General features: G+C 41.4%; 1 protein-coding gene across 4 annotated transcripts in view; it reads left to right on the top strand.

Annotated features, from left to right (window-relative positions):
- Window positions 1–26,744, top strand: part of LOC126260954 (uncharacterized) — a 190,809-nt gene that overhangs the window by 98,587 nt on the left and 65,478 nt on the right. For all 4 annotated transcript variants that reach the window (XM_049958470.1, XM_049958469.1, XM_049958467.1 and 1 more), the window contains exons 9-10: window positions 10,113–10,244; window positions 10,320–10,619. In XM_049958470.1, the coding sequence (XP_049814427.1) occupies window positions 10,113–10,244; window positions 10,320–10,619 (432 nt within the window). The remainder of the gene's footprint in view (window positions 1–10,112; window positions 10,245–10,319; window positions 10,620–26,744) is intronic.

Genomic DNA, 26,744 nt, shown 5'->3' with positions numbered 1-26,744 from the left:
GTAAACTCCCCACCTTCAACTTGTGCTGAAAATTGTTGAACAGGGAAGCAGGACAGAGGGAAAAACAGAGGAAACCTCACTGCTAAGATAGCTCTCACAGTGCAGTGGAACATCCGTTGATTTAGGATGCATATGGAGGATCTGAGGAACTTAATCTTTCAGTTCAGGAATGACCAATGTCTACAGCTCTCTCATTTTGAACTATCGGATACCCATGAGAGATGTGGGTACAGGCTCCACAAATAGCATGACTCTAATGGAGAGCGAGCTAAGTGGTGAATGGTTATTGGTCAGATGTTTGACTAGAGCAGAAACAAGACTCCCTATAAACCAAACAATGGTTTTGTGTCTGAATTGTCATAGCCGAACAAAGAGTGAGAAATTGATATATGAGTTATAAAACGGACAAATGTGGGGTCTAGTTCTACAAAAAATGTTTAATTGATAAAAAGTAATCAGGAGAACCATGGGAATTTTTTCATATGGGAAAAACCCAGGAATTTTTTAGAATTCCAGGAATTCTTCATTGTTTTAGTTTTCAGATAAATTTAAAAAAATGTAAGGACAAGATAGATTGCTACTTATCATAAAGATGACACTTAAGTAGCAGACAGGCATAACTAAAAGACACTTACTCCTAACCTTTTGGCCACTGTCTTTGTCAGAAAAAGTTACACGTACACAAATTCATTTACACAAGAAAGCACACCACGCGCACACTTGCCCACCCTCTCTGGCAGCTCGGACCAGAATGCAACTGTCACGTGGAATGGAAAAAGCAATCTTAGGGGCTGCGGAAGGGGAAGGGCCTAGCACTGTATGGGAGGAGGAGAGATGAGCACTGTGTGGCAGTGTGTATGTAGGGACTAGAATGCGAACATGCGCAACCTCAGAAAGCTGTGGGGCAGGAAGGGCCCTGGGGCAGGAGAGTGGCAGGGAAAGATGGGCTGCTGCGTTGACAGAGGTCGGCACTAGTGATGTAAAATGCCTGAGAATTTATAAATTGGGGCAAATGCCTGGGAAAATGCCCAAAATTTGTAAATACCTAGGCATTTATGCATTTTAAAGATTAATTGACAAGCGGCGCTTGTGGAATAATTTTAAAATTATGTTTTCTATTGGAAAACGTGTTTCGCATGACTGCTTCTGTAGTAGTTGGGTAACAAAGTTGAAAAAGCTGTTTGAGAGCCAGGGAAGAATTATTAAGGAAAATAAATTCTGCTGTAAACATAACTGTACATTTTAATGAGGTCAGTTCTTAGGGTAGCACATAATAAAAAAAAGAAAACAAAACCGAAGTTTAAAAGTAATCCTCAAAAATAATAAAAAAAGAAAACAAAACTCAAGTTTAGAAGTAATCCTTGAAATGAAGTGTAGTTTATAATAAGTAGGTAGCCTGTAGGTAGTATTTTTACTTGTACTATACCACTGAAAAAAATTAGAGTAAAAAAAGTTTATCCATAATGATTTTAATTAGGGATGAGTAACATGCTGATTCCCATTCTGCAAGTCCAGTAATTGCCGATTCTCTAGGCATCCATGGTTCAAGCATCACGGGCATCAATTCTTTGTTATTAAATCTTTTTTATGTTAGTATTCTCATTTTATCTGTACAGCAGTGGATTAAATCTTTTTTATGTTAGTATTCTCATTTTATCTGTACAGCAGTGGAGCCACATGAAAATAGATTAAGTAATGAGCAGAAAACTGTAGTCTGTCTCAAATGTTGCTATATCTGACGATAAAACTTTTTATTGTTTTTTTTCACAGAAAATAGTTTCACATTTAAGAATGCATTTATTTTCAAGGAACACATGCCAGCTGTTTATTACTACATTCAGTAATAATTTTGCTCTCAATAACCATAATTCAGTAATATTCAGAGATTTGACTTGGATTATAAAGCATGTCACATTACATTACAAAGTGATGACCTATGGACTGCAGAGAACCTCGCAGTCTTTCAGGTAATTAGATCGAAATATTGCCATATTATTAGGGAGACTGAGAAGACAGTTTGACAACAGTTCCTGAACACCGTAAGCAATTGCACTAAAAGAATATTTTTATGGGAGTTCATCAGGAAGATTATTGGGAGAGCTGGACATAGTCCAGTGGTTGCTGTAATGTGGAACAGAAGTCTCCAGACCAGTGCATAAAACATTGTTCAGACTATGGTTGAATATTTTGTGTAAGGTACCACCTCTATAAGAGTCCGGCTTTCCTAAAGAGCCACTGAAAGTGGCAGTTGGGACCTCAGTTCCTCGTTTGATAAAGACTACAACTGCCCCTTTCCCATGTGGGTGCTGGATTCTGCATTATCTGTACCTTGTAACACACATCCTAGCTACATTAGAGTCCATTACAGCATGTTCCACTGCCTCACAGTGTGAAGCAAAGATAGCCTCCTTGTCTTTTGTAACTTTATTTGGAAGTCAGATCACTTCTACAATTCACAGAGAGAAACCATTTTAATTCACTCATAAAACACTGGAAGAACTTAATGTGCTCGATTACTTATTGTACATTTGTAAAATGAAGAAACCGCACAACAGCTGCTTAATCCACAATCGTTTATTGTTTGTACTCACCTGGTTTTTGAACGTTTAACAGTCCCATCGTCAGGTGAAAATATTGTGTTATATGAGAATAGGAGGGGATCCTCAAGTCTTAAATATCAGATAAGGAACTATGCGGCTAAAATTTGTAAATTAAAAGAGAGAACAGGATGTTACTAACAGATAAGATCACTTAATCAATGGACGTCATGCCCACCCTAATGTTATTATGGAAACAAAGATTCTGTGTCCAAAGGATAAAAGGAACTTAATGAAAAAATGGATATCATGACCAGACACCAAAGGTTACAAGAATATCGAAATGTAAAATTCAGTAAAAAAGAGTGGGGATGAGAAATCACATATTGCATGGAATTACTTATAAAATATTTAAATATGACTAATGCAGTGTCAGCTGTTCAAGGCAAATGAATCACTTCACTTCTCACCTTTCACTTAGCTAACCCTGATCAGTGTTAGAGAGGTTCATTAATGAACTGTTATTTAAAAAGATTGTTATTACTAATTACAGAGAATCTAAAGATCCATTAATCATGTGAATGCGTCATTATTAACAAAAGACTTGCAGCAGAGACTGTTTTCTGTTTTTGGAACATGGAAACATTGTTGCTGTATCAGGCCAAAGTGGGTGGAGCAATGTGACTAAATCTGATTTGTGTGTGTGTGTGTGTGTGTGTGTGTGTGTGTGTGCGCGCGCGTGTGTGTGCTTATAACATTATAATTCTTGTTGTCCGCCCCTGGTAGCTGAGTGGTCAGCGCGATGGAATGTCATACCTAACGGCCCGGGCTCGATTCTTGGCTGTGTCGGAGATTTTCTCCGCTCATGGACTGGGTGTTATGTTGTCCTTATTATCATCATTTCATCCCCATCCACATGTAAGTCGCCAAAGTGGCGTCAACTCCAAAGACTTGCACCAGGCAAACGGTCTAACTGACGGGAGGTCCTAGCCACATGTCATTTCCATTTTATTATAATTCTTGTTGAAATTTTACTGTTCTGTAAGTTTTATCTGCACTCAGCTGATAAAGATATCAGTACTAGAGCTAAAGATCTTGTTCTCACACACCCAAACCAACCTATCATCATCATCACCATCATCATCCTCATCATCATCATCATCATCTTCTTCTTCTTCTTCTTCTTCTTCATCACCAACACTGATACTCATAATGATTTCAGTGTCTCTAGTCCATTATGTGCCTCACTGATAATAGCCACTTATTTGCAATACATATATTCACTGTCATGATCCCAATATGAAGCCAAAACATATCCTACATAACAGTAGAAGGAGTTGTGTGTGTAGAAGTACATTGCTAAACCGCAAAAGGTTTCAGTGTTTTCCTAGTGACCAAAACCTTGCTGGTAAAACTCTGCAATTTAAGAGTCAACTAAAGGAATATCTTCTTGCAAGATCGTTTTTCTCAGTTGATGAATTTGTTGACATGAATAATGAGATGTAGATTGCCAGTTTTATTCAGGAATGTCTTGTTAGCACAGTGCCACTAGTTTTGGTATTTATTTCTAAGATATAATTTAATTTTAAAAAGCTTCCAAAATAATGGTTTTGTTGCCCAGATCACAGTTGGTACATATCCTGATTACTAGTTTCAGCAAACTTACATTGCCATCTTCAGATAATTGGGTATGCAAATTTAAAGTCCCTATGTGTGGCACATTGCCATCTGGCCATTGACAAAATTGGAGGTAAACTCATAGAAAAGACACTACAGTGCAACACTAAGTACACTAAAATAAAAGCCATAACTGTGAACCAAATATGACTTTATTCATAACCATCTGAAAAATGATGGAAAGAAGTATCTCGTGACTCCACACAGAACAACTGATGTGAGCGGTAAAAACTAGAACAACACAACGAGAATTAATTAGCGCTGCTCCACGCGTTTATAGGTGGCAGGCCAAAGGGAAATGGCACGACAGAACAGCATGCTGTATGCACGCTTCCTGACGGCGGGTTCTAGTGGCTGGCCTGCTCTGATGCAGTTGGCGATTGAGTTGAATACACACAAGCGGCGACACTATACTCGGTGCACTCACACTCACATGCACTAGTAACAGGATACAGCATACCTCGGTGTGCCCAGGTTATGGAGGAGATGCTGGCATCCCAACAAGAGACACATCCACTGGATCCAGAATGGCAGCAGCTGATGCTGATGGTGGAGGCGGGACTATGTACTGGGAGTGCACTAGAGCATAGGGCTGGAATGCACAGGGGCACAGGCTGACCCTAGAGCGGAGGGCCCACGTGGCACCTGATGACAGTGCTGGGTAAGAGGGTGCCTTCGCCTCTCTGCATTGTCATTGGCAGGCAGGTCTCAGTACGGAGAAGACTGGGTTGGACCCACCAGCAATAATGTCTCAGGCGATGGTGACGAGGGATCCAGTGGAGGTGGCCCAATTGGAACAGCAGGGTGCAGCAGTGGACTCGAGGCCGGAGACAGACCGGCGCCTTGTGCAGGAAAGCTGGAACCCCAGGCAACATACATGTAGGAGACAGCCAATGGGATGGTGGTGGTGCACAGCAGGTGATGACAGGCTCCAGGCAGTGGGTGGCAGGGCAGGGCAGGCTGTGGTGACATGGGCTGCACCCATGAAACGGTAGCTTCTGGCGGCAAGTGGGGACGCAACTGATCAAAATGGCACACCGTCGGCCTGTCGGCCTTATGGACATCACAAAGATGGTGCCCTTGGTAGTGGACAACAGTGGCCAGTATCTGCTAGAGCTGTTGACCAAACCCTTATGCCCACACCAGCGATTCCAGCTTGAAGTGGTGGGACGAACCCGACTGCTGGAGGTGTAGTGCTGGTCACAGAAAGTGGAGGAGTGTATGTGACGGTCGGCCATGAAGCAACTCAGTTGGAATCCGCTTCCCCATAGGTGTGAAGCGATAGGTGCTCATAAAACGGAGAAGGGCATTGTCCTTCAAAGAATCCACAACAAAATTTTCATTTGGAGCTTGAACGTACACATTAGTTGCTGTACTTTGCCATTTGATTGAGGGTGGGATGTTACAGCCATAACATGATGAATGCTATGATGGGAACAAAAGAGTTGAAAGGTACGAGAGATAAACTGGGGCTCATTATCAGAAACTAAGGTACAAAGGAACCCTTCAATAGGAAAAATCCCCAAAAGTGTATGAATTGTGACCTCAGCCGATGTCGAAGCTCACCTGAGAATGTAAGGAAACTGGGAAGATGCATCCACAACCAAGAGCCAATAGGAATTCAGGAAGGGACCCGCTAAGTCTGTGTGATTGCAATCCCATGGCTGGTGCGGAGGAGGCTAGGGAGACAGAGATGCCCAGGGAGCTTCCTGTTCTGAAGCACATTGCCCAGAAGCCATGGAAAAACAGACAATTTCTCTATAAATTTGTGGCCAAAAAACATGTCTCCTAGCTAACAGTTTAGTATACAAAACTCCCCAATGGCTGTGGTGGAGAAGGTGTAGAACCTCACGTCATAATGTGTCAGGAATGACCACTCTGGGAGGGAGGTCTTCTTTGGACAACAGCAAAACACCATCTAAAATATAGGCAATACTGTAAGGAAAAATAGTTGTGCAGTGGGTCCAAAGCCTGACCTGGAAATTTATCAGGCAGTCCTGTTAAACAAAATGAATCACCTGGCGAAGAACTGGGTCAGCAGCAATGGCAGCTGTTATGCGCCAGAGTGATTCTTCATGATCAAAGTCAGGAACAGAACACACAGGAAGGCGGGATGAGGTGTCTGCATTGGCATGTTTAGACATAGGTTGAAAATGGATTTCGTAATTGTAACGAGACAAGAACAGCGCCCTTTGTTGTAGACAGTGTGCTGCCTGACAACACAAGGAAGTGTGAGGGTTAAACAAGGAAACCATGGGTTTATGGTCAGTAATAAGGTTAAACTTGGAAACATAAAAAAAAATCAAGAAATCTCTTTTTCCACCTGACAGTAATGCCGTAGAGTGAGAGATTTAATGGTGGGTTGGCAAAACTATTTGCTGTTCTGGAGAGAACATAGTTAAACAGTGGGCCAAGAGTAGTCTGTATTTCAACAGTTGAAAAGCTTTCAACATCTGAAAACCACGTTTGCAATCCAGACTCCAGCAGAATTGTACAGTCTTGCATAACAAGGCATTGCAGTTGCCCCCAGCAGTAATTTATGGTAGTTGGCCATCTTCCCTAGGAAGGCCTGAAGCTCCTTTGTAGACGAGGTGCGACGCATAGACATAACAGTGGAGATGTGGTCTGGCAGAGGATGAACCCCATACTGCGTGACCTTGAACCCCAGATAAACAATATAAGGTTGAAAAAACAGATTTAGTGAGGCTTCACTGTAAGTCTGCAGACTGCAAGACAGAAAACAAAGTGCGCAAATTTCTCAAGTGATGGGCAGCACTGCAGCCGGTGACATCGGTATCATCAAGAGAATTGATGCAACCTGGGGAGGCATAGTCCATTACTCTAAAAATCGTAGGAAAATAGCAGTAGCACTAGTCACACTAAAATGAAGGTGCAAATATTGAAGAGACCAAAAGGAGTATTAAAAACCAGAACTCTCAGAGACCCTTCGTCCACAGGAACCTGCAGGTACACTTCAGACAAATTAATTTTAGAAAATTATTGGCCACCCAGTATTTTTGCCAACAGTTCTTCCTGGCATGGGAGAGGGTACGGATCCACAGTTGACTGCATTTTGATAGTATTGCTGAAGTCACCACAAAAACGAATTTTCCCCAACAGCTTCCGAACTACAACCAGCAGAGATGACCATTCCCTAGCCATAACAGGTTGCATTACCTCTTAGAGACAGAAGTCTGTCTAATTCTGCTTTCACTTGAACTTTCAGGGTTACAGGAATAGGATGTCCATGACAAAAGTGAGGTTGAGCTGTGGATTTCAAAAAAATATGAGAAGAAAAATTCGTAGCACACCCTATACCTTCCGAAAACAAGTCCAAAAACTCCTCACACAATGTGTCCAGTTGATAATGTGGTACCTGATCGGACACAAGCTGAATTGCGTCGGTGATAGAAAATCCAAATCCCGAAATTTGCCCATCCTGAAAAAGTTCTCAGCACTAGAATCAGCACCCAACAAAAATGTAATGGAAGAAACCACTGACATACAAGAGGCAGTTGATGTATTTTGTCCCAGTAACACAGCATTCTTGTTGTTATAACTGACCAGCTTTTGCATGACCGGCATTAATGGCGGCGAGCGTAAACTCACACAGGTTTGAGAATTCAATAACATCACCACAGCACCTGTGTCAACCTGTAGCCAGAGCACGTGGCAAAAAGCACTTAACTCGGTAAATAACTTGGAAGAAGTCACAAGCATTGGAGTCATGTGATTTACGTCCATGTCCATATGTTGAGCAATCTTCAAAGAACGACACACAGAGACGATGTGGCCTTTCATCTGCTAAGCATTACAAGTAGCCCAGCACTTAAGGCATGCTGAACGTTTGTGCTGGACAAAACAGAAAGGACAAGACAGAAACAGAGAACGCTGATGCCGGCACTGTGGCTGTTATAGCTGTTTGGGCCGACCTTGGTCAGCTCAGAAGTGGGCCTGGATGTTTACTGCTGCTACTGCTGCTTCCTCGTGCAAGCTATCTCTTCAAAAGATGGTGCTGTTTGCAAAACTTCTGCCCTGCCAACTTCATAGAGTAAAGAGTTCTGGCAAGCTTCCTTGTCCGTAGCTAAACAGATAGTTGCGTCACACACCGTAGAGTCTGCATAATGGGCATCAGCCACAAATTGACACATACGGCTAAGGCCATGAAGTTTGTCTGCCCAAACCCAGTGTGACTGATGACTGGTTAGGTTTCTTATGGCATCGGTACAGTTCAGTTCATTCCATTGTGACGTGTTTGTTTGCTATGGTAGTTGGACAATAAACTGCACATTTGATCAAAAGTAAGAGGTGCCAGTTCTTGTAAAGGGGCAAGCTGACACAGTAATTGATATACCTAAGGTGGAATCCAAGGGAGGAAGAAGAAGAAGAAGACTTTGCACAAATTCGAATCTGTCACACTTAAAGCCAAAAAATGCTGTGTATGTCTTTTTTCGTAAGCTTCCCAGTCCTCGGCTGAATCATCATATAGAGGAAAAGTGCAATGGACCGGTGCAACAGTACCCAGTCTATTAATGGAAACCAGCAAAGTGGTCACAGCTGAAGTAAGCTGTTCAGTCAGGGCTGGTAGCACAGCAACCATAATGATCAACCTCATGAAACCTCACTGGAAAATTGCACACAAAGAAACCTTTTCAAACTTGTCGCCAGTCATGTAGTAACCAAGCAATACATGAAACCGATCCAAGTAACACAAATATGGCTTTATTCATAAGCCTCTGAAGTCTCTTGTGACTCCACACGGGACAACTGATGTGAGGCTTACAAACTAGAACATACGGAGAGTCAGTCATTGCTTCTCCACTCTTGTATACATACAGTCCGCCAGTAGACGGTGTGGTGGAGACGGTGCAGTGTGCACGCTCCTACCTGTGGCCTTTAGTGGCCGGCCCTCACTTACACAGTTGGTGGTTGATTTTGGTACACACACATGCGGTGACACTGCACTTGGCGCTCTCAGACTCACACACACACACTGGTAGCAGGATACTGAAGTTTCAAATGCATCAGACAGAGCACATCCACTGCAGTCAGTGGATGTGCTGTATCTGTCAGTGGATGACCTCCAACTGATGTTTCTGACACCTCTGCGCCTAGCTGGTACAATTATGTCTTTTATTTAATGTACTTATTGTTACATGGGAGTGTCTTTTCTGTGAGTTTACCAACATGTTTTCATTGGACAGATGGCAATGTGCCACACATAGGGGCTTTATTATTCATGTATCCAATGATCTGAAGATGGCAATCTTAACTTCATTGAAACTAGTAATCAGGATATATACCAACTGCGATCTTGGCAATAAATCTTGTGTTTGGAATCTTTGTTACATAGGTATAGAGACCACTCTTCTTCTGACAGTGACAGGAAATTGCAATAGTGTAATAATTTAATTTGTGGCCTACAATAGAGGAAACACAGTATTCCTTTTTAAATATATTAGTAATATGTGACTATTCAGAAGTTTTTGTTGTATGTCTTTCTGAACTCATCAGTGTAATTTCATCTTTTAATAACCCGTCATTCCACATCTGTGCATTTCAGTTTCATATGAAATACAAAATAAAAATAAAGAAATTAAAGTGATCAAATTAAAGTGATTGTGGCTTGTATTTCACTGTGCTGATTTTACAAAATCTGGTTGATGTGAATTTGATCTCTTGTTACTGTGATAATAGCTGACCTATACTGTTGCCTTATTTTAGCTTTTGTAAAGTTGTGAATGCAACTAAGAGTAAAGAAATTGCTAAATGTATTATACTCAAGGAAAGTAGCAATAAAAATGGATAAGGCTCTCCACTACACACAAGTTATCACTGTAACTTGAATCAAATTCAGGACACTGTATTAAAATTGAACGTAACCAATTTTGCTTGCAGAATTTGCTGGAACTTTTGAATCTTACTGGCACTTCTACCATATGGGTGTTCGATTTGGGCACTGGATAAGCTGTGCTATTATTGTTGACCCAATTGATGAACCTCAGAATATTTACAGTGGATGTGATAGCGGTAAGCTGACTGTTCTGATGATCTGTAGTACTGTATATTACTTTTGTTAATAACTCCTAATATTTTTTGTTATAGGCCCTGCAACAGACAATTTTCTTGAAAACTTTGATAATAAATCCAGGAATGATCATGCAGTTGACCTTACAGTTCGATCAAAATGTGATGAAATATTTGAGTCTGCTTCATTGCCAAAGTGTGAAACTGTATCTTCTAATATCATGAACAGTAATGAGAATAAGAAAAATCCTGAATATGAGAGTGATTCTGAATCCGATAATATGAGTATTGTTTCACACACCATATCAGTTACTTCAGAATCAGGAGATGAAGATAAATTTGTTGTTGTTTCCATGCCAGCTTCATCAACAACTAAAGGCAAGTTCACAACTACTAATTTTAACTTCCGTTATTATGAGAGTCAGGTAGTCTCAAACGTGCATGGCTAAGCATTAAAATAAATTAAATAGTTTGTTTTATAAATAATACTGTGGTCATATTTTTTATTTATGTTTGTGACACCATATTTTTTCAAGAAGTAGTGGCATATTTTTGTATGTTCTTTCAGGATGGGTAGAATATCCAACTGGTACTGATGCATATTTTTGTTTCCATTGTCTAATAATACTGCTTTGAAACTTATTTTATATGAGTCGAACAATCGCCATGCTTCAGTAGTGTGTTCCAACTTGAGGTTGACATGAGAAAATGTTGAACACTCTTGCAGTAGTAAATAGTGCCACTCACTGAATAGAATTTCACAAGTTCTTTGTGTTTGTGGCGAAAATGTGGAGTTATTGTACCTGATGCAAGCAAATTAAATCATTTGCAGCATGAACCGAGCAGTTCAACTTAACCTTTTGTTAATGCCAAGGCCAAAGATCACCATTATTCATTAAATGAATACCTTCTCCAGATTGGTAGTCATGTGATGATATGTTGCTGGAAGATGAGAGAGAACTTTCTTCTTCTGTCTCTTCATCAACTTTATGTCCTATAGATGCTTTTGGTATTAGACAACTGATGGGGTCATGTGGAATTGGTTTAGAAACTGAGATGCACTAGTTTTGTAGGAACTCCAAATGCCGGATGTTTGTTGTTCTTCACATTTGCTTTGAGATATGAAATAGTGAAGGCAGCAGAGGATCAAGTAGGTAAAAAGGTAAGGGCTAGAAGAAATCATTGGGTAACAGAAGAGATATTGAATTGAATTGATGAAAGGAGAAAATATAAAAATGCAGTGAATGAAGCAGGCAAAAAGGAATACAAACTTCTCAAAAATGGTATTGACAGGAAGCATGTAGAGGCATATATCACTAGGGGTTAGGTAGACATAACCTACAGGAAAATTTTAGAGACCTTTGGAGAAAAGAGAACCACCTGTGTGAATATCAAGAGCTCAGATGAAAAACCAGTTCTAAGCAAAGAAGGGAAGGCAGAATGGTGGAAGGAGTATTTAGAGGGTCTATATAAGGGCAATGTACTTGAGGGCAATAATATTGAAATGGAACAGGACATAGATGAAGATGAGATGGGGAGATATGACACTGAGTGAAAAATTTGAACACTGAAAGACCTAAGTCGAAACAAGGCCCCGGGAGTAGACAACATTTCATTAGAACTACTGATAGCCTTGGGATAGTCATCCCCGACAAAACTCTACCATCTGGTGAGCAAGATGTATGAGACAGACAAAAATACCCTCAGACTTCAAGAAGAATATAGTAATTCCAATCCCAAAGAATTCAAGTGCTGACAGGTGTGAAAGTTACAGAACTATCAGTTTAGTAAGTCATGGATGCAAAATACTAACACGAATTCTTTACAGATGAATGGAAAAACTGGTAAAAGCCAACCAAGGGGAACATCAGTTTGGATTCTGTAGAAATGTTGGAAGATGTGAGGCAATACTAACCTTACGACTTATCTTAGAAGAAAGATTAAGAAAAGGCAAACCTACGTTTCTAGCATTTGCAGACTTAGAGAAAGCTTTTGACAACGTTAACTGGAATACTCTCTTTCAAATTCTGAAGGTGGCAGAGGTAAAATACAGGGAGCGAAAGGCTATTTACAATTTGTACAGAAACCAGATGGCAGTTATAAGAGTCAAGGGGCATGAAAGGGAAGCAGTGGTTGGGAAAGGAGTGAGACAGGGTTGTAGCCTCTCCCCGATGTTATTCAATCTGTATATTGAGCAAGCAGTAAAGGAAACAAAAGAAAAATTTGGAGTAGGTATTAAAATTCATGGAGAAGAAGTAAAAACTTTGAGGTTCGCCGATGACATTGTAATTCTGTCAGAGACAGCAAAGGACTTGGAAGAGCAGTTGAACGGAATGGACAGTGTCTTGAAAGGAGGATATAAGATGAACACAAACAAAAGCAAAATGAGGATAATGGAATTTAGTTAAATTCAATCAGGTGATGCTGAGGGAATTAGATTAGGAAATGAGACTCTTAATGTACTAAAGGAGTTTTGCTATTTGGGGAGCAAAATAACTGATGATGGTCGAAGTAGAGAGGGTATGAAATGTAGACTGGCAATGACAAGGAAAGCTTTTCTGAAGACAAGAAATTTGTTAACATTGAGTATAGATTTAAGTATCAGGAAGTCTTTTCTGAAAGTATTTGTACAGAGTGTAGCCATGTATGGAAGTGAAACATGGATGATAAATAGTTTAGAGAAGAAGAGAATAGAAGCTTTGGAAATGTGGTGCTACAGAAGAATGCTGCAGATTAGATGGGTAGATCACATAGCTAATGAGGAGGTACTGAATGGAATTGGGGTGAAGAGGAATTTGTGGCACAACTTGACTAGAAGAAGTGATTGGTTGGTAGAACACATTCTGAAGCATCAAGATATCATCAATTTAGTATTGGAAATTTAGTGTTAGGGGGAAGTGCGGAGGGTAAAAACCATAGAAGGAGACCAAGGCATGAATACACTAAACAGATTCAGAAGGATTTAGGTTGCAGTATTTACTTGGAGATGAAGAAGCTTGCATAAGGTAGAGTAGCATAGAGAGCTTCATCAAACCAGTCTCTTGACTGAAGACCACACCACCACCACCACCACCACCACCACCAACAACAACAACAACAACACATTTTGTATACAGTCACCCAAATTGCATGCACTTGTCAGACAGGTGAACTGTGGTGCCCACAATTTACCACTCTCCGCCTTTGAACTGAAGTCTTGTTCTCATGCATTCTTCAGAAATTGTGTAAAATTTTTCCAGTGGGGTTTTTCTGTTAGACACACACACACACACACACACACACACACACACACACACACACACACCAAAACAGATCTTGTGAATTTGAGCAACCTCTGAAAGCCAAAATACAATGGAAAATCCAGTGTGGAATGCAACAATATTATGAAAAGGAAAATTGCTACTCACCATATAGCGGAGATGCTTACTTGCAGATAGGCACAACAAAAAGACTGTCATAAACAAGCTTTCGGCCAACAAGGCCTTTATCAATAATAGACAAAACACACACAACAGGCAACTGAGGCCATACAGCAGTGTGGCATCAATTGCCAGAGACTGCAGTCATGCTTGTATTCACCAGTCACACAGCATATGGGACCAATAATTATAACTCATGGTTAGTTCAAAGCACATAAGGAATGACATTCTTGCTCAAAGTAACACTATTTATGCAAGCTTCTTCCACCTTTAATATTTCAGTGTGTCCAGTGCCAACTGGATGCAAATTTCTCGACACTAATTCAACAGTGAGTCATCAGCTGCATGAAGGAAACTTATTGTTAATGGAATACCAGACCTTATCCAGAAAACCTTCTCCATGCAATGTGTACTGTTTATCCATCAATTGCAAAGACATAGCTTAGGATAACTGCGAGTTTAGTCTCCAGATACTACATAATTTGAGAAGATGGGATTTGAGGGGGAGGGTGGCACATCATATTCATTCATGAAACTGTATCATTCCAGTAAGTAACCATATTGTGTGTGGTACATTACTTACAGTCTGAGGTTTTTCTTTGTGCTACCCCAATAGTTGGGTTCTGTTGCACAAGAAAATGATTTGTGTGCAATTTGAGCTCAGTAACAAACGGCCTGTACATAAGAAAAATAAGCAACAAAAAATTTTTGTAAAGATCGCATTAATTTTATATCTCAGAAAACATTGTTCAGAAGTAGCTGATTTGCCAGTAACTTAATTGTTTTCAGTTGAAACATTAATACTGCTGTATAAAGGTACTAAGTCCATTGGTTGTGAGACCAATGTGACAAAAAAATCATATTTTCTGTTAAAAATTCTTATTTTTTGAGAAAGTCCCTTCTTATTTGCTGGAAACTTAGATTCTCAGACACAGCTTGAAACATGTTTTGCCCCCCCCCCCCCCCCCTTCCTCTGTTCAGCTTGACATCTCTCACAGCCAGATCATTTATAACTTTCAGTTTCATTACTATTTGTAGAATGTTGATGAAATCTTCATTTCATACCATTGTGAAGGACCTGCCATAAGGGCCTTCTAATGCATAGCAAATTTGGTAGAAAATACTCTTCTTTTTATTAGAAACAATTTACACAGTCACATTATTGATAATTTATGGAATATGATAGACTCCTATTTGAATTTTTCAACTGATGATTCTGCTCATTATTTAATACATTAACTATTTCTGGTTTTGATTAAGTTGATTAATTAGGATCAAAGATGGTTAAAGTGACAGCTATCATAAATGATTTTCAGTTTTCATAAAGACACGTGTGAGATATCAAAAGTGACAGCTTTATATTTGTAAAGGTTTGAAACAATTCTGAAGTCCAAATATGATGCTTTGGCCTCAGAAGGGGCACAAGGGCTTCAGAAGTGATTTGATGTACACAGTGAAAAAGCAAGACAAATGTAGCAAATCACATTCTCTTTGTGGTCATAATGCATATATATCACAAATATAAACATTTTCAATAGTAAACAGTTTTTACCATCTACATTTCATGGTGGGTATCCGCAGAGTAGAAAAGAGATACTGCAGGAGAATGTCCTTGAACGAGAGAGATCACATTTAATTTGAAAATTTCCCTTTCACCACCCACTCCCTCCCCCCCTTTTCCTGAAGACTGTACAGCCAAACCATAGTAAGTTACATAACCAACATATGTTTAAAATTACCAGTGTTGAATGCTAGTAGATTTTTCTTTTATTATATTTTCAAATGCATTTACATACCATAAGTACATGATTTATCAACCTCTTGAATTTAATTTTGTGCTCACTCAGATACTAGTGATTGATTCCAAGCATAAACAATGGAAATCAACTACTTAGTGTCTTCTTTAGTAGTAATGATTTTCAAGGTTCGAGCGTGTAATATGTCCTAAAGATTGTGGAGGGGGATGGGGGGTGTAAAAATCTCCCTTACTTTTTAAGTTCAGACTATCTTTCAGCCTATTTTTGTGGTCATCTCTGTTGTTGATACGAAGCTTCTAATTTTGGTATTCAGTTTCTCAGCTCCTGTATCAGAATCTGTTTTTCCCTGTAAAAAAGAAAATAATTGACATTTGTCAGGTGGCAATTTACTTACAGTTATTTAATGTGAATAATATCCAAGCAAATATATTATCTGACATAAATAAACTGAACACTTTGTACTTGCTATGACTGCTATCTTCCCTGAAAAGTGAAAGACTACTAGGGTGGTTTGTGTTGGGTTGGGCTAAAAACTAGATTTTTATTTTATTTTTTATTTTTATTTATTTATTTATTTATTTATTTTTTTTGGGGAGGGGGGCATTAATTCTGCACCCTTGCTACTTGTCTCTGGATCATTGTAGTATAATTTTCAATGCGATAGGGGCCACAGCTGTGATGAATTTTAGGAAGATTTCTTAAAGCCTTCAGCTGCCTTCCTCTTTATTTCATGGACAATGGTACAATTTTGGCCTCAGGCCATTTCCAAGTGGGCTTTGCAACAACTGCTCGAAAGTAACGAGCTCCTAAAATAGCTTGAACATCTCAGATTAATTTTATGAGCATAACGTGCTGTCATATGAGCAGTGACGTACACAACATAATCTACTACTAAAAAAATCATTCATAAAATACTCGGAAATACAATCATACATGAAAGAAAGAGAACGGTCGCTGAAGATTTGCGAAATAAGAACACATTCAGTTACAGAAATTTAAGTAAATATATACATTAGGTAATGAATTAATTTATCACACGTATCTAATATTTGGCCAAGTTGATGATTATTTTATTTTTTCTGGATTTTCTGATTTTGGAGGTCCAGGGGAATCTTTCACCCCTTCCCTTTGTCCTGGTAAGCCCAAATTTCACAAAGATTAGGTATAATGGAAGTAGATTCGTTGGATTGGTGTGGGTGTGTGGGGCGGGGGGGGGGGGGGTTGACAAAAGAATTATTATGATTATTATTATTATTATTCTTTTTTTAATGCCATCCAAGTGCTATTCTAGTGGTGCAGCCACCAATCTAGTTCAAAGTAGCAAGCATAAAATTACTAGGGGCTCGTTTACAATTTTGTCACCTTAAAGTTCAGTCATGTGAAATGATATGTGACAGAACATTTATTAATGCTCATGCTACAATGTGGGCTTGCCAGACAATGGACAGAAATGGTACAGCATTCTTTCACTAATAGAAGACTAAATTATTGTCTTCCGTTTTGGTAGTTTGAGTTTATCATATAAACTCAGCTGTTAACTGCTCCATCTAGAAAAGAAAATTAGGTCAGGGTAAATTTTATGTCATGCACTCTGTTCAGAATCCATTTACAAAACTGCAACCTTCTTGCAGGGTCACACAATTTAAGTTTGCACTGCTGTTATTTTGTAGGTCTGTGACTTGAGTAACTTTGTAGATGTTTGAACAGAACCATAGGAAGTTCCCAATTGCTGAGAGATGTCGAACTGATTTTTTAAGAGTCCTTTTCAGAGTGTGCCCAGTGTTATCCAGAGTTTCTTCTGCCACTATTGTTCATAGTTGTCTGTGTTTCCTTTCAAGAATACTCTCAGTTTTAAGGAAGTTATTTATCAGTCATTGAATTGTGCTCCAATTAGGAACTTGACTGTCAGGAAATTCATGTTGAAATAATCTCTTTAAGGCACACGCTGATCCCGTACACACATACAAATCATACACGAATACTCCTTGGCGAATAGAATATTTGTATTTCGCTATTTCACTTTAAACACTTCCACTCACTACACTGTATTGTATCGCATAGCAAACATGTCCTATCTGCATGACAATTCTGCACAAGCAAAGGTCTCACAGCGGAGGGGAAATATACTCCTCGCCAGTGCCACTGCCGGCTGGCTGGTGGTGGGGTAAAATAATCCCTGCCAGCTGGTTGCGTTAAAGATTGATCATCCTGTATTATGTCATGAACACCTTGACTGAACACTACCAAACAAGTATTCCAGTATTTTCATTCCTGTGGGATGTGCTGTTTAAAATTTCATCCTCGTATGAGCTTAGTAGAGAAAGACGTAATTCTTATAGATGAAGGATTGTGTGAGTAATTGATGGCTATTGAATGTGTATAATGTTACAGAACTTCTCAGATGGAACAGTAACCAAGTAATCCAAGATGATGTCCATAAACAGTTTCTCGCCATCTTCCAGACTTGGAGAAAGGTTTAATCATTGGCATGAGGGCCATGGGAGCATCACACAAGCAGACCACTAGGACAGAAGGCTGTAGTGCAGTGACTGCAGAGTTAGTGGTAATGGTATGAACACAGAACAGCAGTGTGGCAAGTAGAGTAGCGTGACTCTCTGCAGAAGGACTACTCCAGGGGAAGATAGTGGGCAATGTTCTGTTGGCTCCTACAAATTACAACAGCTGAAATCTGGGCAGACGTGAACAGGCAGTGTGTCACCAAGAAATGCTGGGAGCAGTGTAATGGAAGCCGGACTTAGATATCAAGTTGCCACGTCTCCTTAACTGCTGTACAACACAGTAGACAACAGAGAATTGCACACTGTCATTCCAGAGTTAACTGGGATGTCGAATACGTCGGTGACAAGACTTACTTCTGTTTAAGACTTACTTCTGTTTGTGGCAGCCAGCTTGGCACCGATGTGTCAGTAGATAACCTAGAGAAAGGTTGGTGAAAGCAATAGTTCTGTGGATGTGCACTTCTCCAACTCCCGGAAATGATGTGATGAGCTGTTGGGTATGACAACAGGACTGATTTGTGTTATAACGTCAAGTTTAACAAATATATTTCATAACGACACAACACACATAAGTCACAGAGTAAGTTGACAAGCAAGACATGTGTACACGTTAGCATTCGAATGAGCACTGAGTCCCAGTCTAGCGGCCGCTTAGGTGGCGCAGCTGCTGCATGGCTGGCAGACAGCGCCGCACGTAGAGGACGCTCGTAATTGCGCGGTGGCGCTTTGAATGATCGGCGAGTCACAACACTTTTCCCCCCTTTGAAATTGTTGCACTGGTCTTGATGGAGATGTCCCGGAGATGTCCCGGAGATGGCTAATGTCCATAGGCCGTAAAGTCTCGATGAGGAGGCTTCCCGTACGGACGGAAGTGTCCCCGATGATAACGGGTCGAGATGACAGGAGACGAGGGGGTCGAATCTGCTGGGGACCCCTGCACCAATCTGCCCGTTGCGGCAAGTCCAGTTGATATGACAGGAGACATGGGCGATGTGTCGGCGTCCGTTGGAGGAGGAGGCGAGTAGATTTGCTCTGACAGAGGATGGTCATCCGGTTCCTGCATGGGCACGTCTCTTGGTGGCGTCCGTTCTTGTACTGGCATCGCGATGACGGTGAGAGGGCTGCGTTGTGAGTATTAAGAGATGCCAAGATCCCGAGTGTCAGGTAGGGCCAAAAGTGGTGTAGCGGCATTCCGAACAGGCGTTGCTGGCACACAAGGCCGAAGCTGGTCCGAATGAAGCACTGAAACACCCGTGTCCGTCTGGATTTCATACAGGTGTCGGCCACGGTGTCTTAAGATGCGGCCCGGGCTCCATTTTGGCCGCCTGCCATATCCCCGTACCCAGACGAGGTCGTCGGCGGTGAACCGGCCAAAGGAAGGCACCCGCGGCCGTGAGGTGGGAGGCCGCAGAAGATGAAGTAGCGTGCGGGGCTGTCGGCCATGTAAGAGCTCAGCCGGGCTGTGGTCGCCCATGGGGGTGAAACGGTGAGACGCCAGAAACTGGAGAAGCGCATCATCAGCAACAGAAGAAGTTAGAAGTTTCCGAATCTGAACCTTAAATGTGCGGACCAGTCGTTCAGCCTCACCGTTTGATTGTGGATGGAACGGCGGGGCCGCGACATGCATAACGCCATGAAGAGCACAAAAATCCGATAAATTCGGAAGAGGCAAATTGCGGACCATTATCAGTAACAAGAGTAGAGGGGAGGCCTTCCAAAGATAAAATGCGGGCGAGAGCACTGGTGGTTGCCGCGGTGGTAGGCGACGTGCAACGGACAATGAAAGGAAAGTTAGAGTAGGCGTCAATTACGAGGAGCCAATAAGTACCTAAAAAGGGTCCCGCAAAGTCAGCATGAATGCGCTCCCAGGGCTTCTCAGGTGAAGGCCACGGTGACAAAGATGACTTCGGGGCAGCGGCCTGTGACGCACAAGGGCCACAGGCAGCGACCATGTGTGCTATTTCAGAGTCGATACCAGGCCAGTACACATGACGGCGCGCCAGAGATTTTGTGCGAGACACACCCCAGTGCCCTTGGTGAAGGAGGCGCAAGACCGAAGCACGCAAAGACGCAGGTACCACGACACGCGGCGAAGCATTGTCAGTGGAGAGAAGGATAACACCATCCCTAGCCGTGAGGCGGTAGCACAAAGCGTAGTAGTTCCGCAACGGATCGGAAGTCTTAGCGGACGGGCGATCTGGCGAACCCTTCTGAATACAGCGTAAAACCCGAGAGAGGGTAGGGTCAGAACTCGTAGCAGCCGCCAGCCTGTCCCCAGTGATGGGGAACCCGTCCACAACCTGCTGCTCGGCAGCATCCAAGTGGAAACACAAAAGTTCGTCCCTATCGAATGCCTGATCAGGACCCATGGGAAGGCGAGACAGAGCATCAGCATTTGCATGTTGAGCCGTTGGCCGGAAATGAATCTCATAATTGAAACGAGACAAGTAAAGAGCCCAACACTGGAGGCGGTGTGCAGCCTTGTCGGGAAGTGACGTTGATGGATGAAACAAGGAAACAGGTGGTTTGTGATCTGTAACAAGATGAAATTTTGAGCCATAGAGAAAAAAACCAAACTTATGAAGAGCATAAATAATGGCCAAAGCTTCTTTTTCAATTTAAGAATACTTTTGGTGGGCATCCGTGAGGGTTTTGGAGACATAAGCAATGGGTTGTTCCGAGCCGGTGCGCAAGGACTGCACCGACCCCGTATTGAGAGGCGTCTGTGGCAAGAACAAGATGTTGGCCATGTCGATAAGTAGCCAGGCACGGGGCCTGTTTCAGCATAGTCTTCAATTTCTGGAAAGCCGCATTGCATGACGCGGACCAGTGAAAAGTCACGTTTTTATGCAACAGGAGATGCAACGGCTGAACCACCGAAGCCGCAGACGGGAAAAACTTGTGATAGTATGCTATTTTGCGCAAGAAGGCCTGCAGTTCCTTAACAGATGTAGGGCAAGGAAGGGCATCGATCACAGCGACAGTTTGCTGAAGCGGACGAATACCATCCCGAGAGAGTTGAAACCCCAAGTACGTGATATGTGCCTGAAAAAATTGTGATTTCTGAAGATTACACTTAAGACATGAAAAAGTGTGTGGAGATTTTGAAGATGTTCTTCAGTGGTGGAGCCAGTGACAACAATGTCGTCTATGTAATTGATACACCCAGGGACAGGGAGCAATAATTGTTCCAAGAATCGCTGAAAGAGAGCAGAGGCGCTAGCAACCCCGAATGGCAAGCGTTGGTACTGATAGAGGCCGAAAGGCTTGTTAAGGACCAGAAACTGCCGGGAAGCAGCGTCGAGAGGAAGTTGATGATAAGCTTCTGACAGGTCAATTTTAGAAAAATACTGGCCTCCAGCAAGTTTAGTGAACAGTTCTTCAGGACGGGGCATAGGGTAAGTGTCGATGAGGCATTGAGCATTTACAGTGGCTTTGAAATCGCCACAGAGACGAATATCACCATTTGGCTTAGCAACGATGACAGGAGAGGACCACTCACTGGAAGTGACAGGAAGCAAGACCCCTGAAGTAGTGAGACGATCCAACTTCCGTTTTACCCAATCATGAAGGGCCACAGGAATGGGCCGAGCCCGAAAAAACTTAGGCCGAGCAGTGGGTTTTAGCGTGATATGAGCTTCAAAGTCGTTTGCACGGACTAACCCAGGAGAAAAAAGGGACGAAAATGTCGTCGACAAGGAATCCAGTTGAGCATAAGGAATAGCATCAGAGACAATATTGACAGAGTCATCTATGGAGAACCCAAAAACGTGAAAGGCATCGAAACCAAAAAGATTTTCTGCGTTGCTCTGGTCGACCACAAATATGGGAACAGAGCGAACAACGGATTTGTAAGATACCTCAGCATTAAACTGTCCCAAGAGAGAAATCTTCTGTTTATTGTACGTCCGTAATTGCCGAGTGACAGGTGACAGGAGTGGAGAACCCAACTGAAGATACGTCTGAGAATTAACTATAGTGGCAGCAGAACCGGTATCCACGTGCATGCGAACATCTCGACCAAGGATTTGGACACTGAGGAATAACTTCCCTGAAAGGGAAGAAGTGCAATTGACAGACAACACAGAAGCAGAATCAGCGTCATGTTCATGAACATCATATATGTGGTCGGATTTGCAAACGGAAGACACATGACCTTTCTTTTTGCAATTGTGACACACAGCCCAACGATGGGGACAATGTTTCATAAAACACCGCGGACATGAAGGAAGTTGCCGGGGGTTTTCTGCAGTTTCTTAGCGGGTTGTTTACGGCTAGGCCGAGGCTGCGCGTGGGAGTGCACTGTGGCCACGTCGGCCGGCGGGGACGCGCCGCACGCGTCGTCAACGGCGCACAGAGGTTGAACTTCCGCGACATCACCCCACGCCTCTATTTGCGCCCCAGTGGCGCGAGAAATTTCAAAAGACTGCACAATGGAGAGAACTTCATCTAGAGTTGGATTCGCCAACTGAAGGGCACATTGCCGAACTTCTTTGTCGGGCGCCGACCGGATAATAGCATCCCGTACCATGGAATCGGCATAGGATTCTTTGTGAACGTCATTAACAAATTGACACTTTTGATTGACGCCGTGAAGTTCAGCAGCCCAAGCGCGATAGGATTGATGTGGCTGTTTTTGACAACGATAAAAGGCAACACGAGAGGCTACCACATGCGTTTGCTTTTGAAAATAGACAGACAGAAGTGAGCACACTTCAGCAAAGGACAAAGATGCAGGATCCTTCAAAGGAGCCAATTGCGACAACAACCGATACATTTGAGGTGAAATCCAGGAAAGGAACAGAGACTTACATGGTTGTTCATCCGTGACATGAAATGCCAAAAAGTGCTGTCGAAGACGTTTTTCATAATCAGACCAGTCTTCCGCCATCTCGTCGTAAGGAGGAAAAGGAGATATAGCCAATGACGAGAAACGCCCCGCATTTGACGCCGCGACAAAATCGCGAATCGCCGCTGTTAGAAGCGTTTGCTGTTCAAGGAAATTTTGCAATAGTTGCTCGACAGTAGCCATGGAACCCTGTGGGTCAATGGTGAAAAGGAAAAATCCACTACCTCGTCGCCAATTGTTATAACGTCAAGTTTAACAAATATATTTCAGAGCGACACAACACATATAAGTCACAGAGTAAGTTGACAAGCAAGACATGTGTACACGTTAGCATTCGAATGAGCACTGAGTCCCAGTCTAGCGGCCGCTGCTCGGCTGGCCGCTTAGGTGGCGTAGCTGCTGCATGGCTGGCAGACAGCGCCGCACGTAGAGGAACGCGCGTAATTGCGCGGCGGCACCTTGAATGATTGGTGAGTCACAACAATCTGGTAATTGTTGAAAGGAGGCTGACTTTTTGCCAGTATGTGGTAAGAATGATAAATGCTGTTGTTAAATCTCTTATGACCAGAGTACTGATTGGCATATTCAAGCAGGTAATGCAAGATACCCACACTGCAGTACCCACCACAAACAAAAAATGTACAGAATCTAGACTGGCCCTCTTGGCCCCCTGATTTGTCGCTCACAAAGCATGTAGGGGTGTGGAGTGAAGACACTTGCGGTTTGATAAAATGACACTGTGTGTTTCAGCCACAGTAAAAATTCCTCAAGGTGACATTTGGAGGCTGTTTGCTTCCATGCCACAATGAATACAAGAGGTTTTTTTGAATGAGAAAAATTTTCATCATTATGAAGTTCCAACTTAATGTAGGAACGAGGACTAGCAAAATGCATAACTAAATTTTATTTATGGAGCTTCTGTCACAGTTGCTTTCAAAAATGGAATACATGGTCCATTCTTATACTGTAGTCTTAGTTGCAAATGTTCACATATGTGTATTGGTGGAAATGTATTTAAATATTTACAACAGAGGCTATGGTTTGAGAATGGACAGTATAGTCCAAAACTAGTCATCACAAATAAAAAATTTTAAATGCAACTGTGACAGAAACTGGAAAAAGTAAAGTTTTTATCACTGGCTGCATACAGTTATTTTATACCCCACAGCTGCAATTTCAACTTCATTGTTAATTATCAAAAGGTTTCAATGATTAAACTATCAAGGCTAGCAAAACAAAACAAAATGTATATGAGCATTATGGGGTTTGTTAGTGATTAAGAATGGTATGGAAAGGATAGGTTGCTGAGTCACAGACAGGTGCAATGAAAAACACTGCTAAAATATTAAGTTTTCAGACAAGGCCCTTCACACACACACACACACACACATCTCACACTCTGTCTCCAGGCACTAGAGCCCAACTCGTTAATGTTTGTTATTCACACTGTCAGTATATAACAGATGGAAAGCGTTCTCTAGGAACTCGCTTAGTGGTGTCTGCACATGTTGTTATTGTACACCGTACTATGATATGTTGTATATTGCCTGTTTTGTAATATGACAGTGTGATACATATATGTATATCAGCAAGCAAGGAGAAATGAGTGTTAGGAATTACTAGCAAAGAAAAAGGAAAACAAACAAATGGATCTGGTAGAAGATTGGAAGACATAATTGTGACTATAATGAAAATGAAATGTAGGTGGGTAGGACATGTAACTTGGCAAATGGATGGTAGATGAGGCAAGTAGGGTCATTGATAGATAACAAGAAGCAAGAAAAGAGTGATTTGTCAACCTAATGGAAGATACGTAGATGACATTAGAAAATGTGAAAGAGCAGCATGGATGTGCATACAGCTTCACCTATGAGACAGGTGATAATTTACTAAAATATGTTTTATCTTACAAAGAGTAGGCTGAAATGTCTATGACTCCGTCTGTGTAAATGTACTTCCCCTTAAAATCATTTCCATTGAAAGAACACTTTTTGTTAAAACTTTCCTTTCTTATTTGTTCAGATAGCTGTATCAACCATATCTGACATTCTTTCTAGAATGTTATATTTTTCATTTTTAAGACTGATTCATATCTTGAACTATAGAAACATTGGAACCAGTTTGGAATGTTAGTACAATCTTCTCCTTTTTATAAGCTGCTGAATGACATGCCATTATAAGCTGTACAGTTACTTGTCTTTTCTGGAATAATGCACTTCGCGGTTGTTTGTGAATACTGATACTCATAGTGGTCAGAAACAGTCTGAAAAGCTTGTAAGGGCCTTGCATGGTACGTTATGCTGAGAAGTAATTGTAAAGAAAAAAAATGCAATATGTTGCATTGTTTCTGAATTAGCTAATCAGGCCATTGCGTGAGCAGATTCAAGCAGCCTGCCAGATGCAATTATTGTCAGTGGTTGTCATATTGTATATGATAATGTATGATTCTTACTACTGTCCCATTTCCGATTTTTGTATTGCTGTCTTGTTCGATTTTAGGAAACCAAATGAAGAATATGTTTAGTGACACCATCTCTGGCAGGCCGCTTGAATTTGTGCGCACATCAGCCTGATCGTCTAACTTCAAAGCTAATTAACTAAGACATGGCACAATGTATCAAATTCTATTTTCTTAACCATTATTTCTTAGCACCAACCTACTCTGCAGCACCCTTAGAAGCTGTTTGTGATCACACTAGAAGTAAATACACAGAGTTACCCACTGACAACTGTTCCTTATTTTTTGACCTACTTTTGCAATAAAGCCTCTGGCTGGATGAATTTGGAACTTATACCCAGAATTAACACACAGGCTACATTTAAAAGTGTTTAGTACAATATGTTCATTGATTTTAAGAATGACATGAAATAAGGAACAATAATTACTCTTAGGAAAAGCTATTTACTCTTTGAGTTTTAAACTGTATCATATTTGTGAAAACACTTTTATTGTTTAATATGTCTTACATAATACGATTCAGTGAAATGAAACTCGAAGTGTTTAATCCACACTTCCATACAAGCCTGTTGCATTTTAATCGCTGAGCTTGAGGTAAATGTTATAGCTTCTGAGAGGCTGGAAGACACACAGTGACGGTGTCATTAAAACGCTGTACGGCATAGGTGTAATGCCTGTACATGTAGAATGTTACTGGATTTTGATCATGATATGTGAGCGTATCTGCGGGTAACACACATGCACATGAGTGCAGATGACATTCTTTGTACAAATATTATAAAATTTGCCCCATAGTGAACCAGAAATTGCTTATTTTCTTTCTTAGTTGAGTTAGTATGTTTGCTGCACTTAACTCTCAAGTGGCTCTTCACGCTGAAGTGGCTGGATTGATTTGGATGAAGATAGCGTATATCGTGAATTAATACATAGCTTGCCTTTTATTCCCAAAAAATCACTGTATTATTCTTGAAAATGGAAATGAACGGTTGGCGTCGTTGACTGGGAGGCCCCTTGCAGGGCTGGTCTGGCCGCCTTGGTGCAGGTCTTATTACATTCGATGCCACATTGGGTGACCTGCGCACTGGATGGGGATGAAATGATGATGAAGACAACATAACACCCAGTCCCTGAGCGGAGAAAATCTCCGACCCAGCCGGGAATCGAACTGGGCCCGTAGGACGGCTATCTGTCACCCTGACCACTCAGCTGTCAGGACAGACATTATTCTTGAAGAATCAAGTTTATCAAGATCACTAGCAATTCTTTTTATTTTTATGACTGGTTTCGACAGATTTATGCTGTCATCATCAGATCTGAAAGTTACAAAAATATATATATATATATATATAAGAAAACATACAACATGATGTGCTGATGTCCCAGCACACGCTAATTGCTTGGTACCTCAGTGGCGGCTTGACTAGTATAATATTTTCGCAGTAAGTCCACTGTTGTTTACAAAGTGGTGTCCCATAATTGATAAATTTTGACACGTGTGACA

This window comes from Schistocerca nitens, chromosome 5, assembly GCF_023898315.1.
Source record: "Schistocerca nitens isolate TAMUIC-IGC-003100 chromosome 5, iqSchNite1.1, whole genome shotgun sequence".
In the NCBI taxonomy this organism is placed as follows: Eukaryota; Metazoa; Arthropoda; class Insecta; order Orthoptera; family Acrididae; genus Schistocerca; species Schistocerca nitens.
The sequence above is the reverse complement of the archived record's forward strand: the minus strand, read 5'-3'. Positions and strand labels throughout refer to the sequence as shown.